Genomic DNA, 21,566 nt, shown 5'->3' on the forward strand with positions numbered 1-21,566 from the left:
TCACTAACTCACCCACCCACTCACCCACACACTCACCCACTCACCCACTCACCCACACACTCACCCACTCACTCACACACTCACACACTCACTCACCCACCCACTCACCCACACACTCACTCACTCACCCACCCATTCACCCACCTACTCACCCACCCACTCACCCACTCACCCACTCACTCACCCACTCACCCACCCACTCACTCACTCACCCACTCACCCACCCACTCACTCACCCACCCACTCACCCACACACTCACCTACACACTCACCCACTCACCCACCCACCCACTCACTCACTAACTCACCCACCCACTCACCCACACACTCACCCACTCACCCACTCACCCACACACTCACCCACTCACTCACACACTCACACACTCACTCACCCACCCACTCACCCACACACTCGCACACTCACCCACCCACTCACCCACTCACCCACCCACTCACCCACCTACTCACCCACTCACCCACTCACCCACCGACTCACCCACTCACCCACCCACTCACCCACTCACCCACTCACTCACCCACTCACCCACTCACTCACCCACTCACCCACCCACCCACCCACTCACCCACTCACTCACCCACTCACCCACCCACCCACTCACTCACTCACTCACTCACCCAACCACTCGCACACTCACTCACTCACCCAACCACTCACTCACCCACCCACCCACTCACTCACTCGCCCACTCACCCACTGACCCACCCACTCACCCACTCACCCACACACTCGCACACTCACCCACCCACTCACCCACTCGCTCACCCACCTACTCACCCACCCACCCACTCACCCACTCACCCACCCACCCACCCACTCACCCACCCACCCACCCACTCACCCACCCACCCACTCACCCACCCACTCACCCACCCACCCACCCACTCACCCACCCACCCACCCACTCACCCACTCACCCACCCACTCACCCAACCACTCACCCACTCACTCACCCACCCACTCACCCACACACTCACCCACTCACTCACTCACCCACCCACTCACCCACTCACCCACCCACTCACCCACCCACCCACTCACCCACCCACCCACTCACCCACTCACCCACTCACCCACCCACTCAACCACTCACCCACCCACTCACCCACTCACCCACCCACTCACCCACTCACCCACTCACCCACTCACTCACTCACCCACCCACCCACTCACCCACTCACCCACTCACTCACCCACCTACTCACCCACCCACTCACCCACACACTCACCCACTCACCCACCCACCCACCCACTCACCCACCCACCCACCCACTCACCCACCCACCCACCCACTCACCCACCCACCCACTCACCCACCCACTCACCCACCCACCCACTCACCCACCCACCCACCCACTCACCCACCCACCCACTCACCCACTCACCCACCCACTCACCCAACCACTCACCCACTCACTCACCCACCCACTCACCCACACACTCACCCACTCACTCACTCACCCACCCACTCACCCACACACTCACCCACTCACTCACCCACCCACCCACTCACCCACTCACCCACCCACTCACCCACCCACCCACTCACCCACCCACCCACTCACCCACTCACCCACTCACCCACCCACTCAACCACTCACCCACCCACTCACCCACTCACCCACCCACTCACCCACTCACTCACTCACCCACCCACTCACTCACTCACCCACCCACCCACTCACCCACTCACCCACTCACTCACCCACCTACTCACCCACCCAATCACCCACACACTCACCCACTCACCCACCCACCCACTCACCCACCCACTCACCCACTCACCCACCCACTCACTCACTTACCCACCCACTCACCCACTCACTCACCCACCCACCCACTCACCCACTCACCCACCCACTCACCCACCCACTCACCCACTCATCCACACACTCACACACTCACTCACCCACCTACTCACCCACCCACTCACCCACCCACCCACTCACCCACCCACCCACCCACTCACCCACCCACCCACTCACCCACCCACCCACTCACTCACTCACCCACCCACCCACCCACTCACCCACCCACTCACACACTCACCCACCCACCCACTCACTCACTCACCCAACCACTCGCACACTCACTCACTCACCCAACCACTCGCACACTCACTCACTCACCCAACCACTCACTCACCCACCCACCCACTCACTCACTCGCCCACTCAACCACTGACCCACCCACTCACCCACTCACCCACTCACCCACACACTCGCACACTCACCCACCCACTCACCCACTCGCTCACCCACCTACTCACCCACCCACCCACTCACCCACCCACCCACCCACTCACCCACCCACCCACCCACTCACCCACCCACCCACTCACTCACCCACTCACCCACCCACCCACCCACTCACCCACCCACCCACCCACTCACCCACCCACCCACTCACCCACTCACCCACCCACTCACCCAACCACTCACCCACTCACTCACCCACCCACTCACCCACACACTCACCCACTCACTCACTCACCCACCCACTCACCCACACACCCACTCACCCACCCACTCACCCACCCACCCACTCACCCACCCACCCACTCACCCACTCACCCACTCACCCACCCACTCAACCACTCACCCACCCACTCACCCACTCACCCACCCACTCACCCACTCACCCACTCACTCACTCACTCACCCACCCACCCACTCACCCACTCACCCACTCACTCACCCACCTACTCACCCACCCACTCACCCACACACTCACCCACTCACTCACCCACCCACCCACTCACCCACCCACTCACCCACTCACTCACTCACCCACCCACTCATCCACTCACTCACCCACCCACCCACTCACCCACTCACCCACCCACTCACCCACCCACTCACCCACTCATCCACACACTCACACACTCACACACTCACTCACCCACCTACTCACCCACCCACTCACCCACCCACTCACCCACCCACTCACCCACTCACCCACCCACCCACTCACTCACTCACCCACTCACCCACCCACTCACCCACCCACCCACCCACTCACCCACCCACCCACCCACTCACCCACTCACCCACCCACTCACCCACCCACCCACTCACCCACCCACCCACTCACCCACTCACCCACCCACTCAACCACTCACCCACCCACTCACCCACTCACCCACCCACTCACCCACTCACCCACTCACTCACTCACTCACCCACCCACCCACTCACCCACTCACCCACTCACTCACCCACCTACTCACCCACCCACTCACCCACACACTCACCCACCCACCCACTCACCCACCCACTCACCCACCCACTCACCCACTCACTCACTCACCCACCCACTCATCCACTCACTCACCCACCCACCCACTCACCCACTCACCCACCCACTCACCCACCCACTCACCCACTCATCCACACACTCACACACTCACACACTCACTCACCCACCTACTCACCCACCCACTCACCCACCCACTCACCCACCCACTCACTCACACACTCACCCACTCACCCACCCACCCACTCACTCACCCACCCACCCACCCACTCACCCACCCACTCACCCACTCACCCACCCACCCACTCACTCACCCACCCACTCACCCACTCACCCACACACTCACCCACTCACCCACACACTCGCACACTGTCAATCATCGCAGAGTGCTAAGGAATACATTTTCCAGTTGTTGATGCTGCTGCTGTTGTTGATGTTGTTGATGTTGTTGACTCACGTAGCCCGTAGCCATCCACACCTTTTTGTCAGAGACAGACAGAGAGACAGAAACGAATAATTGGACAGCAAATCATCAGCACGGTGTGTGAGTGTGTGTGAGTGTATCAAGTAGTGTCGGTGTGAGGAGCGGTGGTGCAGTGGTTAGCGCTACCCTGCGCTATGAACCCGGCGACCCGGGTTCGATTCCCGCTCACGGCCAACACCGCCGGTGACGATCATCTGAACCGGGTCCCGGGCCTCCCCTAGGTCGACTCAGCCTCAAATGAGTTACCTGGTGTAGCGGTGTGTAGTGAACATCGCCACTAAGGGAGAGACAAAGGCGGTCGGACGTGGTTGCTGGCCACCCACCCCCTCGTGTGCCGTTAACCGGCCTTCAGAGGTGCTCGCTAACAGCACTTGCCCCTACAGTCTGTTAGAGGCTACCTGGGGGAGCTTTGTCTGTGTAGGTAGCTACTACTAACAGCACTTGCCCCTACAGCCTGACAGAGGCTACACGGGGGAGCTTTGTCTGTGTAGGTAGCTACTACTAACAGCACTTGCCCCTACAGTCTGCTAGAGGCTACCTGGGGGATCTTTGTCTGTGTAGGTAGCTACTACTAACAGCACTTGTCCCTACAGCCAGCTAGAGGCTACACGGGGGATCTTTGTCTGTGTAGGTAGCTACTACTAACAGCACTTGCCCCTACAGCCTGTTAGAGGCTACACGGGGGATCTTTGTCTGTGTAGGTAGCTACCACTAACAGCACTTGCCCCTACAGGTGCTAGAGGCTACCTGGGGGAGCTTTGTCTGTGTAGGTAGCTACTACTAACAGCACTTGCCCCTACAGCCAGCTAGAGGCTACACGGGGGATCTTTGTCTGTGTAGGTAGCTACTACTAACAGCACTTGCCCCTACAACCTGCTAGAGGCTACACGGGGGACCTTTGTCTGTGTAGGTAGCTACTACTAACAGCACTTGCCCCTACAGTCTGCTAGAGGCTACCTGGGGGATCTTTGTCTGTGTAGGTAGCTACTACTAACAGCACTTGCCCCTACAGTCTGTTAGAGGCTACACGGGGGATCTTTGTCTGTGTAGGTAGCTACTACTAACAGCACTTGCCCCTACAGTCTGTTAGAGGCTACACGGGGGATCTTTGTCTGTGTAGGTAGCTACTACTAACAGCACTTGCCCCTACAGCCTGTTAGAGGCTACCTGGGGGATCTTTGTCTGTGTAGGTAGCTACTACTAACAGCACTTGCCCCTAGTCTGTTAGAGGCTACACGGGGGATCTTTGTCTGTGTAGGTAGCTACTACTAACAGCACTTGCCCCTACAGCCTGCTAGAGGCTACACGGGGGATCTTTGTCTGTGTAGGTAGCTACTACTAACAGCACTTGCCCCTACAGCCTGTTAGAGGCTACCTGGGGGATCTTTGTCTGTGTAGGTAGCTACTACTAACAGCACTTGCCCCTACAGCCTGCTAGAGGCTACACGGGGGAGCTTTGTCTGTGTAGGTAGCTACTACTAACAGCACTTGCCCCTACAGCCTGCTAGAGGCTATGCGGGGGATCTTTGTCTGTGTAGGTAGCTACTACTAACAGCACTTGCCCCTACAGCCTGTTAGAGGCTACCTGGGGGAGCTTTGTCCATTTAGGTAGCTACTCGCTACTACTAACAGCACTTGCCCCTACAGCCTGCTAGAGGCTACACGGGGGACCTTTGTCTGTGTAGGTAGCTACTACTAACAGCACTTGCCCCTACAGCCTGCTAGAGGCTACGCGGGGGATATTTGTCTGTGTAGGTAGCTACTACTAACAGCACTTGCCCCTACAGCCTGTTAGAGGCTACCTGGGGGATCTTTGTCTGTGTAGGTAGCTACTACTAACAGCACTTGCCCCTACAGCCTGCTAGAGGCTACACGGGGGAGCTTTGTCTGTGTAGGTAGCTACTACTAACAGCACTTGCCCCTACAGCCTGCTAGAGGCTATGCGGGGGATCTTTGTCTGTGTAGGTAGCTACCACTAACAGCACTTGCCCCTACAGCCTGCTAGAGGCTACCTGGGGGATCTTTGTCTGTGTAGGTAGCTACTACTAACAGCACTTGCCCCTACAGCCTGCTAGAGGCTACACGGGGGATCTTTGTCTGTGTAGGTAGCTACTACTAACAGCACTTGCCCCTACTGCCTGTTAGAGGCTACACGGGGGACCTTTGTCTTGTGAGGGGCTCTCAAATTGCTTGGGAATTGGTGATTGGGGCAGTTGTGGAGAGATTTTCCCGTGCTGGAGGCGCAGTGCTGTTGATTTCACAACGTGTGGGGCCCAAAGTTTCAATAAAATCACGTCAATATTCAAACGTACACACACACACGTACACACACACACGTACACACACACGTACACACACACACGTACACACACACACGTACACACGTACACACACACACACCTACACACACGTACACACACGTACACACACACACCTACACACACACCTACACACACACCTACACACACACACCTACACACACACACCTACACACACACTCACACACGTACACGTACATACACACACTCACACTACACTCACGCTCAGTGACGACCAGCGACACCTCGTCGCACCGGAACACCGCCCACACACACACACACACCTACACCTACACACCTACACACACACCTACACACACACCTACACACACACCTACACACCTACACACACACCTACACACACACACACACTACACACACACTCACACACACACCTACACACACACCTACACACAACTACACACACCTACACATAGACACCTACACACACACCTACACACACCTACACACACACCTACACACAAACCTACACACACACACCACATACACACACCACACACACACGTACACACACACACTACATACACACACACAACACACACCTAAACACACACACCTACACAGACACACACCACACACACACCTACACACACCTACACACACACCTACACACACACCTACACACACACCTACACACACCTACACACACACACGTACACACACCACACCTACACACACTACACACACACTACATACACACACACACACGTACACACACACGTACACCTACGTACACACACACCTACACACACACACCTACACCACACACACCTACACACTACACACACACACACGTACACACGTACACCTACGTACACACCTACGTACTTACACTCACACGCACTCACGCTCGGTGACGACCAGCGACACCTCGTCGCACCGGAACACCGCCCACACACACACACACCTACACACACACCTACACACACACTCACACATACACGTACACACACACCTACAAACACACGTACACTACACACACACATACACACACACATACACACACACACGTACACACCTAAACACACACACACACCTACACACACACACCACACCTACACACACACTACACACACACACACACGTACACACCTAAACACATACACACACCACACCTACGTTAACACACGTACACCTACACACACCACACTCACACACACTCACGCTCGGTGACGACCAGCGACACCTCGTCGCACCGGAACACCGCCCACACACACACACACACCTACACCTACACACTACATACACACACACTACACATATACCTACACATACACACCTACACACACACGTACACACACACCTACACACACGTACACACGTACACACACCACACGTACACACGTACACACACACACACGCACACACACCTACACCTACACACGTACACACACTACACACACACACACTCACATACACACACTCCACACACACATACACACTACATACACACACACACACACTTACACACACACCTACACACACCTACACATACACCTACACACACTACACTACACTACACACACTACACTCACGCTCGGTGACGACCAGCGACACCTCGTCGCACCGGAACACCGCCTACACACACACACACCTACACACCTACACACACCACACACTACACACACACACCTACACCTACACATACACACACACCTACACATACACCTACACACTACACACACTTCACTCACGCTCGGTGACGACCAGCGACACCTCGTCGCACCGGAACACCGCCCACACACACACACACCTACACACACTACACACACTACACACACACCTACACACACACACCTACACCTACACACTACATACACACACACCTACACATACACCTACACACACACACTCACTCACGCTCGGTGACGACCAGCGACACCTCGTCGCACCGGAACACCGCCCACACACACACACACCTACACACACCTACACACACACCTACACCTACACACTACATACACACACCTACACATACACCTACACACACTCACTCACGCTCGGTGACGACCAGCGACACCTCGTCGCACCGGAACACCGCCCACACACACACACACACACCTACACTCACACACACATACACACACACCTACACCTACACACTACACACACTACACATACACCTACACACTCCACACCACACTCACGCTCGGTGACGACCAGCGACACCTCGTCGCACCGGAACACCGCCCACACACACACACACACCTACACGTACACCTACACACACACACACACTCACTCACACCTACACACGTACACATACACCTACACACTCCACACTACACTCACGTTCGGTGACGACCAGCGACACCTCGTCGCACCGGAACACCGCCCACACACACACACCTACACCTACACACTACATACACACACACCTACACCTACACATACACCTACACACACTACATACACTCACACTACACACCTACACATACACCTACACACACACTCACGCTCGGTGACGACCAGCGACACCTCGTCGCACCGGAACACCGCCCACACACACACACACACCTACACGTACACCTACACACACACCTACACCTACACACTACATACACACACCTACACCTACACACTACACACACTACACATACACCTACACACTCCACACTACACTCACGCTCGGTGACGACCAGCGACACCTCGTCGCACCGGAACACCGCCCACACACACACACACCTACACACCTACACCTACACACCTACACACACACTCACACACGTACACCTACGTGTACACTCTCACACTACACTCACGTTCGGTGACGACCAGCGACACCTCGTCGCACCGGAACACCGCCCACACACACACACACCTACACACACACACTACATACACACACCTACACACACACACCTACACCTACACATACACACGTACACCTACACACACACCTACACACTCCACACACTACACTCACGTTCGGTGACGACCAGCGACACCTCGTCGCACCGGAACACCGCCCACACACACACCTACACCTACACACTACATACACCTACACACACACACCTACACACACACCTACACCTACACATACACACTACATACACATACACCTACACACACTCCACACTACACTCACGTTCGGTGACGACCAGCGACACCTCGTCGCACCGGAACACCGCCCACACACACACATACACACACACTACACACACACCTACACACTACATACACACACACTACACATACACCTACACATACACCTACACACTCCACACACACCACACTCACGTTCGGTGACGACCAGCGACACCTCGTCGCACCGGAACACCGCCCACACACACACACACCTACACACACACACTACACACACACCTACACACACTACATACACACACACTACACACACACCACACACACTACACACCTACACATACACCTACACACTCACACTTCACTCACGCTCGGTGACGACCAGCGACACCTCGTCGCACCGGAACACCGCCCACACACACACACACCTACACACACACACCTACACATACACCTACACCTACACACACTACATACACCTACACACACACCTACACACTCCACACACTACACTCACGCTCGGTGACGACCAGCGACACCTCGTCGCACCGGAACACCGCCCACACACACACACACCTACACACCTACACCTACACACCTACACACACACTACATACACTACACATACACCTACACTCTCACACTACACTCACGTTCGGTGACGACCAGCGACACCTCGTCGCACCGGAACACCGCCCACACACACACACACACATACACACACCTACACACACCTACACACACACACTCACACCTACACACGTACACATACACCTACACACTCACACTACACTCACGTTCGGTGACGACCAGCGACACCTCGTCGCACCGGAACACCGCCCGGCTCGCGCACCGCAGCCGGCGGGCGCAGCGATAGCGGCCTCCGTCGGCGGCGGCCGCGGCCGACAGCAGCAGCGAGGCTCCGTCGGCCGCCAGGGCCGCCGGAGGCTCCCTGGCGGGGACGGCGGCCCCAGAGGCGTTGAGCGGCGGGGAGGGCCCCGCGCGATGGAGGACCAGGATCCGCCCGGCCGGCGGCGTCAGCCTGTACCAGGCCACCGAGGCGACGGAGCAGGGCCCCAACAACGCTGGGCCCAACGCTGGGCCCAACAACGCTGGGGCCGCCGGAGGGCGCCCGTGGCAGGGCAGGATGACATCTCGGAGTGGCGCCGAGCGGACCTGCTGCACCAGGTCGCACTCTGGGGAGGGGGAGGAGGAAGCGGCGAGGTTGGTCAACATCTCAGCATTGAAACCACGAATCTCCTGTACACCAGGCGAGGTAGTCAACATCTCAGCATTGAAACCACGAATCTCCTGTACACCAGGAGAGGTAGTCAACATCTCAGCATTGAAACCACGAATCTCCTGTACACCAGGAGAGGTAATCAACATCTCAACATTGAAACCACGAGTCTCCTGTAGGCCCGGCGAGGTTGGTCAACATCTCAGCATTGAAACCACGAATCTCCTGTAGGCCCGGCGAGGTTAGTCAACATCTCAGCATTGAAACCACGAATCTCCTGTAGGCCCGGCGAGGTGGTCAACATCTCAGCATTGAAACCACGACTCTCCTGTAGGCCCGGCGAAGTAGTGAACATTGAACCCACGACCTCCTGTAGGCCCGGCGAGGTGGTCAACATCTCAGCATTGAACCCACGAATCTCCTGTAGGCCCGGCGAGGTAGTCAACATTGAAACCACGACCTCCTGTACACCAGGCGAGGTAGTCAACATCTCAGCATTGAACCCACGACCTCCTGTATACCAGGCGAGGTAGTCAACATCTCAGCATTGAACCCACGACCTCCTGTACACCAGGCGAGGTAGTCAACATTGAACCCACGACCTCCTGTAGACCCGGCGAGGTGGTCAACATCTCAACATTGAACCCACGACTCTCCTGTACACCAGGCGAGGTGGTCAACATCTCAGCAGAACCCACGACCTCCTGTACACCAGGCGAGGTAGTCAACATCTCAGCATTGAAACCACGACCTCCTGTACACCAGGCGAGGTGGTCAACATCTCAGCATTGAACCCACGACTCTCCTGTAGGCCCGGCGAGGTGGTCAACATCTCAGCATTGAACCCACGACTCTCCTGTAGGCCCGGCGAGGTAGTCAACATCTCAGCAGAACCCACGACCTCCTGTACACCAGGCGAGGTGGTCAACATATCAGCATTGAAACCACGACCTCCTGTACACCAGGAGAGGTAGTCAACATCTCAACATTGAACCCACGACCTCCTGTACACCAGGTGAAGTGGTCAAGATCTCAACATTGGAACCACGAATCTCCTGTAGGCCCGGCGAGGTTAGTCAACATCTCAGCATTGAAACCACGAATCTCCTGTAGGCCCGGCGAGGTAGTCAACATCTCAACATTGAACCCACGACTCTCCTGTAGGCCCGGCGAGGTTAGTCAACATCTCAACATTGAACCCACGACTCTCCTGTAGGCCCGGCGAGGCGGTCAACATCTCAACATTGAAACCACGACTCTCCTGTAGGCCCGGCGAGGTTAGTCAACATCTCAACATTGAAACCACGACTCTCCTGTAGGCCCGGCGAGGTAGTCAACATCTCAGCATTGAACCCACGAATCTCCTGTAGACCAGGCGAGGTGGTCAACATCTCAGCATTGAACCCACGACTCTCCTGTAGGCCCGGCGAGGTAGTCAACATCTCAGCATTGAAACCACGACTCTCCTGTAGGCCCGGCGAAGTAGTCAACATCTCAGCATTGAACCCACGACCTCCTGTAGGCCCGGCGAGGTGGTCAACATCTCAGCAGAACCCACGACCTCCTGTACACCAGGAGAGGTGGTCAACATCTCAGCATTGAACCCACGACCTCCTGTACACCAGGAGAGGTGGTCAACATATCAGTATTGAAACCACGACCTCCTGTACACCAGGAGAGGTAGTCAAAATCTCAGCATTGAAACCACGAATCTCCTGTAGACCAGGCGAGGTGGTCAACATCTCAACATTGAACCCACGACTCTCCTGTAGACCAGGCGAGGTAGTCAACATCTCAACATTGAAACCACGACCTCCTGTACACCAGGCGAGGTAGTCAACATCTCAACATTGAAACCACGAATCTCCTGTACACCAGGCGAGGTGGTCAACATCTCAACATTGAACCCACGACTCTCCTGTACACCAGGCGAGGTAGTCAACATCTCAGCATTGAAACCACGAATCTCCTGTAGGCCCGGCGAGGTGGTCAACATCTCAACATTGAACCCACGAATCTCCTGTAGGCCCGGCGAGGTAGTCAACATCTCAGCATTGAACCCACGACTCTCCTGTACACCAGGCGAGGTAGTCAACATCTCAACATTGAACCCACGACTCTCCTGTAGACCCGGCGAGGTAGTCAACATCTCAGCATTGAACCCACGAATCTCCTGTAGACCAGGCAAGGTAGTCAACATCTCAACATTGAACCCACGACCTCCTGTACACCAAGAGAGGTAGTCAATATCTCAACATTGAAACCACGACCTCCTGTACACCAGGAGAGGTAGTCAACATCTCAACATTGAACCCACGAATCTCCTGTACACCAGGCGAGGTAGTCAACATCTCAACATTGAACCCACGACTCTCCTGTAGGCCCGGCGAGGTAGTCAACATCTCAACATTGACCCCACGACCTCCTGTACACCAGGCGAGGTAGTCAACATCTCAACAATAAACCCACGAATCTCCTGTAGGCCCGGCGAGGTACTCAACATCTCAACATTGAACCCACGACCTCCTGTACACCAGGCGAGGTAGTCAACATCTCAACATTGAAACCACGACTTTCCTGTAGGCCCGGCGAGGTAGTCAACATCTCAACATTGAAACCACGACTCTCCTGTACACCAGGCGAGGTAGTCAACATCTCAACATTGAACCCACAACTCTCCTGTACACGAGGCGAGGTAGTCAACATCTCAGCATTGAACCCACGACCTCCTGTACACCAGGCGAGGTAGTCAACATCTCAGCAGAACCCACGAGTCTCCTGTAGGCCAGGCGAGGTAGTCAACATCTCAGCATTGAACCCACGAATCTCCTGTAGACCAGGCGAGGTAGTCAACATCTCAACATTGAAACCATGACCTCCTGTACACCAGGCGAGGTAGTCAACATCTCAGCAGAACCCACGACTCTCCTGTAGGCCCGGCGAGGTAGTCAACATCTCAGCATTGAACCCACGAATCTCCTGTAGGCCCAGCGAGGTAGTCAACATCTCAGCATTGAAACCACGAATCTCCTGTAGGCCCGGCGAGGTAGTCAACATCTCAACATTGAACCCACGACCTCCTGTACACCAGGCGAGGTAGTCAACATCTCAGCATTGAAACCACGAATCTCCTGTACACCAGGCGAGGTAGTCAACATCTCAGCATTGAACCCACGACTCTCCTGTACACCAGGCGAGGTGGTCAACATCTCAGCAGAACCCACGACCTCCTGTACACCAGGCGAGGTGGTCAACATCTCAGCATTGAACCCACGACCTCCTGTACACCAGGCGAGGTAGTCAACATCTCAACATTGAACCCACGACCTCCTGTACACCAAGAGAGGTAGTCAATATCTCAACATTGAAACCACGACCTCCTGTACACCAGGAGAGGTAGTCAACATCTCAGCAGAACCCACGAGTCTCCTGTAGGCCAGGCGAGGTAGTCAACATCTCAGCATTGAACCCACGACCTCCTGTACACCAGGCGAGGTAGTCAACATCTCAACATTGAACCCACGACCTCCTGTACACCAAGCGAGGTAGTCAACATCTCAGCAGAACCCACGAGTCTCCTGTAGGCCAGGCGAGGTAGTCAACATCTCAGCATTGAACCCACGACCTCCTGTACACCAGGCGAGGTAGTCAACATCTCAACATTGAACCCACGACCTCCTGTACACCAGGCGAGGTAGTCAACATCTCAGCAGAACCCACGAGTCTCCTGTAGGCCAGGCGAGGTAGTCAACGTCTCAGCATTGAACCCACGACCTCCTGTACACCAGGCGAGGTAGTCAACATCTCAGCATTGAACCCACGACCTCCTGTACACCAGGCGAGGTAGTCAACATCTCAGTCAAGCCATGGCACCTGCGGGGTCTGTCCCGTGACCTCCTCCTGCACCTAGCCTGGCACAGCAGTATGAGTGAGTGGGCGAGTGGGTGGGTGAGTGGGTGGGTGAGTGGGTGGGTGAGTGAGTGGGTGGGTGGATGAGTGAGTGGGTGGGTGGGTGAGTGAGTGGGTGGGTGAGTGGGTGGGTGAGTGGGTGAGTGAGTGAGTGGGTGGATGAGTGAGTGGGTGGGTGAGTGAGTGGGTGGGTGAGTGGGTGGGTGACTGAGTGAGTGGGTGGGTGAGTGAGTGGGTGGGTGAGTGAGTGGGTGAGTGAGTGAGTGGGTGGGTGGGTGAGTGAGTGATTGAATGGGCGAGTGGGTGGGTGAGTGGGTGGGTGAGTGGGTGCGTGAGTGGGTGGGTGGGTGGGTGAGTGGGTGGGTGGGTGGTGGGTGAGTGAGTGAGTGGGTGGGTGAGTGAGTGAGTGGGTGAGACGGTGAGTGAGTGGGTGGGTGAGTGAGTGGGTGAGAGGGTGAGTGAGTGGGTGAGTGAGTGAGTGGGTGGGTGAGTGAGTGGGTGGGTGAGTGAGTGGGTGGGTGAGTGGGTGGGTGAGTGAGTGAGTGGGTGGGTGAGTGAGTGGGTGAGTGAGTGAGTGGGTGGGTGAGTGATTGAGTGGGCGAGTGGGTGAATGAGTGGGTGGGTGAGTGAGTGGGTGGGTGAGTGAGTGGGTGGGTGGTGGGTGAGTGAGTGGGTGGGTGGGTGAGTGAGTGAGTGAGTGGGTGAGTGGGTGAGTGGGTGAGAGGGTGAGTGAGTGGTTGAGTGAGTGAGTGGGTGAGTGAGTGGGTGGGTGAGTGGGTGGGTGAGTCGGTGGGTGGTGGGTGAGTGAGTGGGTGGGTGAGTGGGTGAGAGGGTGAGTGGGTGGGTGAGTGGGTGGGTGAGTCGGTGGGTGATGCGTGAGTGAGTGGGTGGGTGAGTGAGTGGGTGGGTGATTGGGTGGGTGAGTGGGTGGGTGAGTGGGTGGGTGGGTGAGTGAGTGGGTGGGTGATGGGTGAGTGAGTGGGTGGGTGGGTGAGTGAGTGGGTGGGTGAGTGGGTGGGTGGGTGAGTGAGTGGGTGGGTGGGTGAGTGAGTGGGTGGGTGGTGGGTGAGTGAGTGTACATGTGTATTTCTATGTGTATGTATGTGTAGATGTGTGTATGTCTATGCATGTATATGTGTACATGTGTGTATGTATGCGTGTGTACATGTGTGTGTGTGTGCATGTGTACATGTGTGCATGTCTACGTGTACATGCGTGTATGTCTATGTATGTATGTCTATGTATGTATGTCTATGTATGTATGTCTATGTGTACATGTGTGTATGTGTGCATGTGTGTATGTGTACGTGTGTGTGTGTGCATGTGTGTATGTATGTATAGTGGTGAGCGGTAGTGTAGTGGTTAGCGCTACGCTGCGCTATGAACCTGGCGACCCGGGTTCGATTCCCGCTCACGGCCAACACCGCCGGTGACGATTATCTGAACCGGTCCTGGGCCTCCCCTAGGTCGACTCAGCCTCAAATGAGTACCTGGTGCGGTGTGTAGTAAACATCGCCACTAGAGAGACAAAGGCGGTCGGGCGTGGTGCTGGCCACCCACCCCCTCGTGTACCGTTCCGGCCTTCATAGGTGCTCGCTAACAGCACTTGCCCCTACAGTCTGTTACAGGCTATATGGGGGATCTTTGTCTTTGTATGCGTGTGTACATGTGTGTACATGTATGTATGTCTATGTATGTATGTCTATGTATGTATGCGTGTATGTGTACGTGTGTGTGTACATATGTGCGTGTATGTGTACATGTATGCATATGTATGTATGCGTGTATGTGTGTATGTGTACGTGTGTGTATGTGTACGTGTGTGTATGTGTACGTGTGTGTATGTATGCGGTGTACATGTGTGTGTGTGAATGTGTGTGTGTGTATCGCACGTGTGTGTAACTCGGTGTGTGTGTGTGTGTAACTCGGTGTGTGTAACGCACGTGTGTGTAACTCGGTGTGTAGGTGTGTGCATGACTAGCGTAGCCACCCATAGTACCTTGTGCCCGTGAGGGTGCTGTTAGAGGCAGCAGCATCATCAGCATCATCATCAGCATCATCATCGCACGTGTGTGTAACTCGGTGTGTGTGTGTGTGTGTAACTCGGTGTGTGTGTGTGTAACTCGGTGTGTGTGTGTGTAACTCGGTGTGTGTGTGTGTGTGTAACTCGGTGTGTGTGTGTATCGCACGTGTGTGTAACTCGGTGTGTGTGTGTGTGTAACTCGGTGTGTGTGTGTGTGTGTAACTCGGTGTGTGTAACTCGGTGTGTGTGTGTATCGCACGTGTGTGTAACTCGGTGTGTGTGTGTGTGTGTAACTCGGTGTGTGTGTGTGTGTAACTCGGTGTGTGTGTGTAACTCGGTGTGTGTGTATCGCACGTGTGTGTAACTCGGTGTGTATGTGTGTAACTCGGTGTGTGTGTGTGTGTGTAACTCGGTGTGTGTGTGTGTGTGTAACTCGGTGTGTGTGTGTGTAACTCGGTGTGTGTGTGTGTAACTCGGTGTGTGTGTAACGCACGTGTGTGTGTATCGCACGTGTGTGTAACTCGGTGTGTGTGTGTGTAACTCGGTGTGTGTGTGTGTGTGCATGACTAGCGTAGCCACCCACAGTACCTTGTGCCTGTGAGGGTGCTGCTAGAGGCAGCAGCAGCAGCAGCATCATCATCATCAGCATCATCATCGTCGTCGTATTCGCGATGAGCCAAGCGAATGTGAATCCCACTCCGACCTCCATCGCCCCGCCCCCTTGGCTCTGAGCGGCCGCTCAGCGAATCAACGAGGACCCGGCGCGTGGCACGGAACGACCTCGCGGAGCCGGGGGGCGGGGGCTAGAGACAGGGGGCGGGGCTAGAGACAGGGGGCGGGGCGAGGGGCAAGAGAGGGAGGGGTCTGTGTGGGTCTCTGTGGGTGTAATGGGGTCTCTGTGGGTCTCTGTGGGTCTCTGTGGGTCTCTGTGGGTGTCTATGGGTCTCTGTGGGTCTCTGTGGGTGTCTATGGGTGTCTATGGGCGTCTATGGGTCTCTGTGTGAGTAGTCTATGGGTCTGTATGTGAGTCTATGGGTGTCTATGAGTGTCTATGGGTCTCTGTGTGAGTAGTCTATGGGTCTGTATGTGAGTCTATGGGTTTGTATGTGAGTCTCTGGGTCTGTATGTGAGTCTATGGGTCTCTGTGTGAATAGTCTATGGGTCTGTATGTGAGTCTATGGGTCTCTGTGTGAATAGTCTATGGGTCTGTATGTGAGTCTATGGGTCTCTGTGTGAATAGTCTATGGGTCTGTATGTGAGTCTATGGGTCTGTATGTGTGTCTATGGGTCTCTGTGTGAATAGTCTATGGGTCTGTATGTGAGTCTATGGGTCTGTATGTGAGTCTATGTGTCTGTATGTGAGTCTATGGGTCTGTATGTGAGTCTATGGGTCTGTATGTGAGTCTCTGGGTCTGTATGTGAGTCTATGGGTCTGTATGTGAGTCTATGGGTCTGTATGAGTGTCTATGGGTCTCTGTGTGAATAGTCTATGGGTCTGTATGTGAGTCTATGGGTCTGTATGTGAGTCTTTGGGTCTCTGTGTGAATAGTCTATGGGTCTCTGTGTGAATAGTCTATGGGTCTCTGTGTGAATAGTCTATGGGTCTGTATGTGAGTCTATGGGTCTGTATGTGTGTCTATGGGTCTCTGTGTGAATAGTCTATGGGTCTCTGTGTGAGTCTATGGGTCTGTATGTGTGTCTATGGGTCTCTGTGTGAATAGTCTATGGGTCTGTATGTGAGTCTATGGGTCTCTGTGTGAATAGTCTATGGGTCTGTATGTGAGTCTATGGGTCTGTATGTGTGTCTATGGGTCTCTGTGTGAATAGTCTATGGGTCTGTATGTGAGTCTATGGGTCTGTATGTGTGTCTATGGGTCTGTATGTGTGTCTATGGGTCTCTGTGTGAATAGTCTATGGGTCTGTATGTGAGTCTATGGGTCTGTATGTGTGTCTATGGGTCTGTATGTGTGTCTATGGGTCTCTGTGTGAATAGTCTATGGGTCTGTATGTGAGTCTATGGGTCTCTGTGTGAATAGTCTATGGGTCTGTATGTGAGTCTATGGGTCTGTATGTGAGTCTATGGGTCTCTGTGTGAATAGTCTATGGGTCTGTATGTGAGTCTATGGGTCTGTATGTGTGTCTATGGGTCTGTATGTGTGTCTATGGGTCTGTATGTGTGTCTATGGGTCTCTGTGTGAATAGTCTATGTGTCTGTATGTGAGTCTATGGGTCTCTGTGTGAATAGTCTATGGGTCTCTGTATGTGTGTCTATGGGTCTGTATGTGAGTCTATGGGTCTCTGTGTGAATAGTCTATGGGTCTGTATGTGAGTCTATGGGTCTCTGTGTGAATAGTCTATGGGTCTGTATGTGAGTCTATGGGTCTGTATGTGTGTCTATGGGTCTCTGTGTGAATAGTCTATGGGTCTGTATGTGAGTCTATGGGTCTGTATGTGAGTCTATGTGTCTGTATGTGAGTCTATGGGTCTGTATGTGAGTCTATGGGTCTGTATGTGAGTCTCTGGGTCTGTATGTGAGTCTATGGGTCTGTATGTGAGTCTATGGGTCTGTATGAGTGTCTATGGGTCTCTGTGTGAATAGTCTATGGGTCTGTATGTGAGTCTATGGGTCTGTATGTGAGTCTTTGGGTCTCTGTGTGAATAGTCTATGGGTCTCTGTGTGAATAGTCTATGGGTCTCTGTGTGAATAGTCTATGGGTCTGTATGTGAGTCTATGGGTCTGTATGTGTGTCTATGGGTCTCTGTGTGAATAGTCTATGGGTCTCTGTGTGAGTCTATGGGTCTGTATGTGTGTCTATGGGTCTCTGTGTGAATAGTCTATGGGTCTGTATGTGAGTCTATGGGTCTCTGTGTGAATAGTCTATGGGTCTGTATGTGAGTCTATGGGTCTGTATGTGTGTCTATGGGTCTCTGTGTGAATAGTCTATGGGTCTGTATGTGAGTCTATGGGTCTGTATGTGTGTCTATGGGTCTGTATGTGTGTCTATGGGTCTCTGTGTGAATAGTCTATGGGTCTGTATGTGAGTCTATGGGTCTGTATGTGTGTCTATGGGTCTGTATGTGTGTCTATGGGTCTCTGTGTGAATAGTCTATGGGTCTGTATGTGAGTCTATGGGTCTCTGTGTGAATAGTCTATGGGTCTGTATGTGAGTCTATGGGTCTGTATGTGAGTCTATGGGTCTCTGTGTGAATAGTCTATGGGTCTGTATGTGAGTCTATGGGTCTGTATGTGTGTCTATGGGTCTGTATGTGTGTCTATGGGTCTGTATGTGTGTCTATGGGTCTCTGTGTGAATAGTCTATGTGTCTGTATGTGAGTCTATGGGTCTCTGTGTGAATAGTCTATGGGTCTCTGTATGTGTGTCTATGGGTCTGTATGTGAGTCTATGGGTCTCTGTGTGAATAGTCTATGGGTCTGTATGTGAGTCTATGGGTCTCTGTGTGAATAGTCTATGGGTCTGTATGTGAGTCTATGGGTCTGTATGTGTGTCTATGGGTCTCTGTGTGAATAGTCTATGGGTCTGTATGTGAGTCATTGGGTGTCTGTGGGTGTCTGGATGAGGCTCATGGCGATAAACGATTTGGTGTGATTCACGGCTGTCCCGCGTTGAGTAACTTCCTGTCCGCCGCATCCGGTACCTCCCGCAAATAGCACGATGGCGACAAACAACAACAACAACCACCAACAACAACATCCACAACTACCACAACCACAACATCCACAACAACAACATCCACAACAACAACCACAACCACAATATCCACAACAACAACATCCACAACAACAACCACAACCACAATATCCACAACAACAACCACAACAACAACAACCACATCCACAACCACAACAACAGTCACAACAACAACCACAACAACCACAATAACTACATCCACAACAACAACCACAACAACGAAAACCATAACAACAACCACCACAACCACAACAACAACCACATCCACAACATCCGCAACAACCACAACAACAACAACCACAACAACATCCACAACAACAACAACAATATCCACGACAACAACCACAACAACGAAAACCATAACAACCACCACAACCACAACAACAACCACAACCACAACAACCACCACAACCACAACCACTACAACCACAACCACAACAACCACAACAACCACAACAACAACCACAACAACAACCACAACAACCACAACAACAACCACTACAACAACCACTACAACCACAACAACCACAACTACAACCACAACAACAACCACAACCACCACAACAACAACCACAACAACAACCACAACAACCACAACAACAACCACTACAACAACCACTACAACAACTACAACCACAACTACAACCACAACAACAACAACCACAACCACAACAAAAACAACAACCACAACCACAACCACAACAACAACCACCACAACAACAACAACCACAACCACAACAACCACAACAACCACAACAACAACCACAACAACCACAACCACCACAACAACAACAAACACAACAATAACAACCACAACAACCACAACAACAACAACCACAACAACAACAACCACAACCACAACAACATCCACAACAACAACAACAACCACAACAACCACAACAACAACCACAACAACAACCACAACAACCACAACCACCACAACAACAACAACCACAACAATAACAACCACAACAACCACAACAATAACAACCACCACAACAACAACAACCACGTGAACAGAACGTGACATTTCGTTACCAGTGCAGCGCTAGTGTTTTAGTGTGTAGTGTATAGTGTAGTGTATAGTGTAGTGTATAGTGTAGTGTATAGTGTAGTGTATAGTGTGTAGTGTATAGTGTAGTGTAGTGTTTTAGTGTGTAGTGTATAGTGTAGTGTATAGTGTAGTGTATAGTGTAGTGTGTAGTGCAGTGTATAGTGTAGTGTATAGTGTAGTGTATAGTGTTTTAGTGTGTAGTGTATAGTGTAGTGTATAGTGTAGTGTATAGTGTAGTGTATAGTAGTGTAGTGTATAGTGTAGTGTATAGTGTAGTGTATAGTGTAGTGTATAGTGTAGTGTATAGTGTTTTAGTGTATAGTGTAGTGTATAGTGTAGTGTATAGTGTAGTGTATAGTGTTTTAGTGTATAGTGTAGTGTATAGTGTAGTGTATAGTGTAGTGTATAGTGTAGTGTATAGTGTTTTAGTGTAGTGTAGTGTATAGTGTAGTGTATAGTGTAGTGTATAGTGTAGTGTATAGTGTATAG

General features: G+C 53.4%; 1 protein-coding gene across 2 annotated transcripts in view; it reads right to left on the bottom strand.

Moving 5' to 3' along the window:
- The window catches only part of LOC116958179 (uncharacterized), a 46,006-nt gene extending 27,195 nt beyond the window's left edge, over nucleotides 1–18,811 (bottom strand). The window contains exons 1-3 of one of the 2 annotated variants that reach the window (XM_076055810.1): nucleotides 16,903–18,811; nucleotides 9,940–10,338; nucleotides 3,675–3,752 (exon numbers count right to left, since the gene is read on the bottom strand). In XM_076055810.1, the coding sequence (XP_075911925.1) occupies nucleotides 3,675–3,752; nucleotides 9,940–10,338; nucleotides 16,903–17,023 (598 nt within the window). In that variant the 5' untranslated portion in view covers nucleotides 17,024–18,811. The other variant, XM_076055811.1, reaches the window with a different exon arrangement.
- Between the last annotated feature and the right edge of the window lie 2,755 nt (nucleotides 18,812–21,566).

This window comes from Petromyzon marinus, chromosome 73 (genome assembly GCF_048934315.1).
Source record: "Petromyzon marinus isolate PM22_M1 ecotype Great Lakes invasive population chromosome 73, UKy_Petmar_22M1.pri1.0, whole genome shotgun sequence".
Lineage (NCBI taxonomy): Eukaryota > Metazoa > Chordata > Hyperoartia > Petromyzontiformes > Petromyzontidae > Petromyzon > Petromyzon marinus.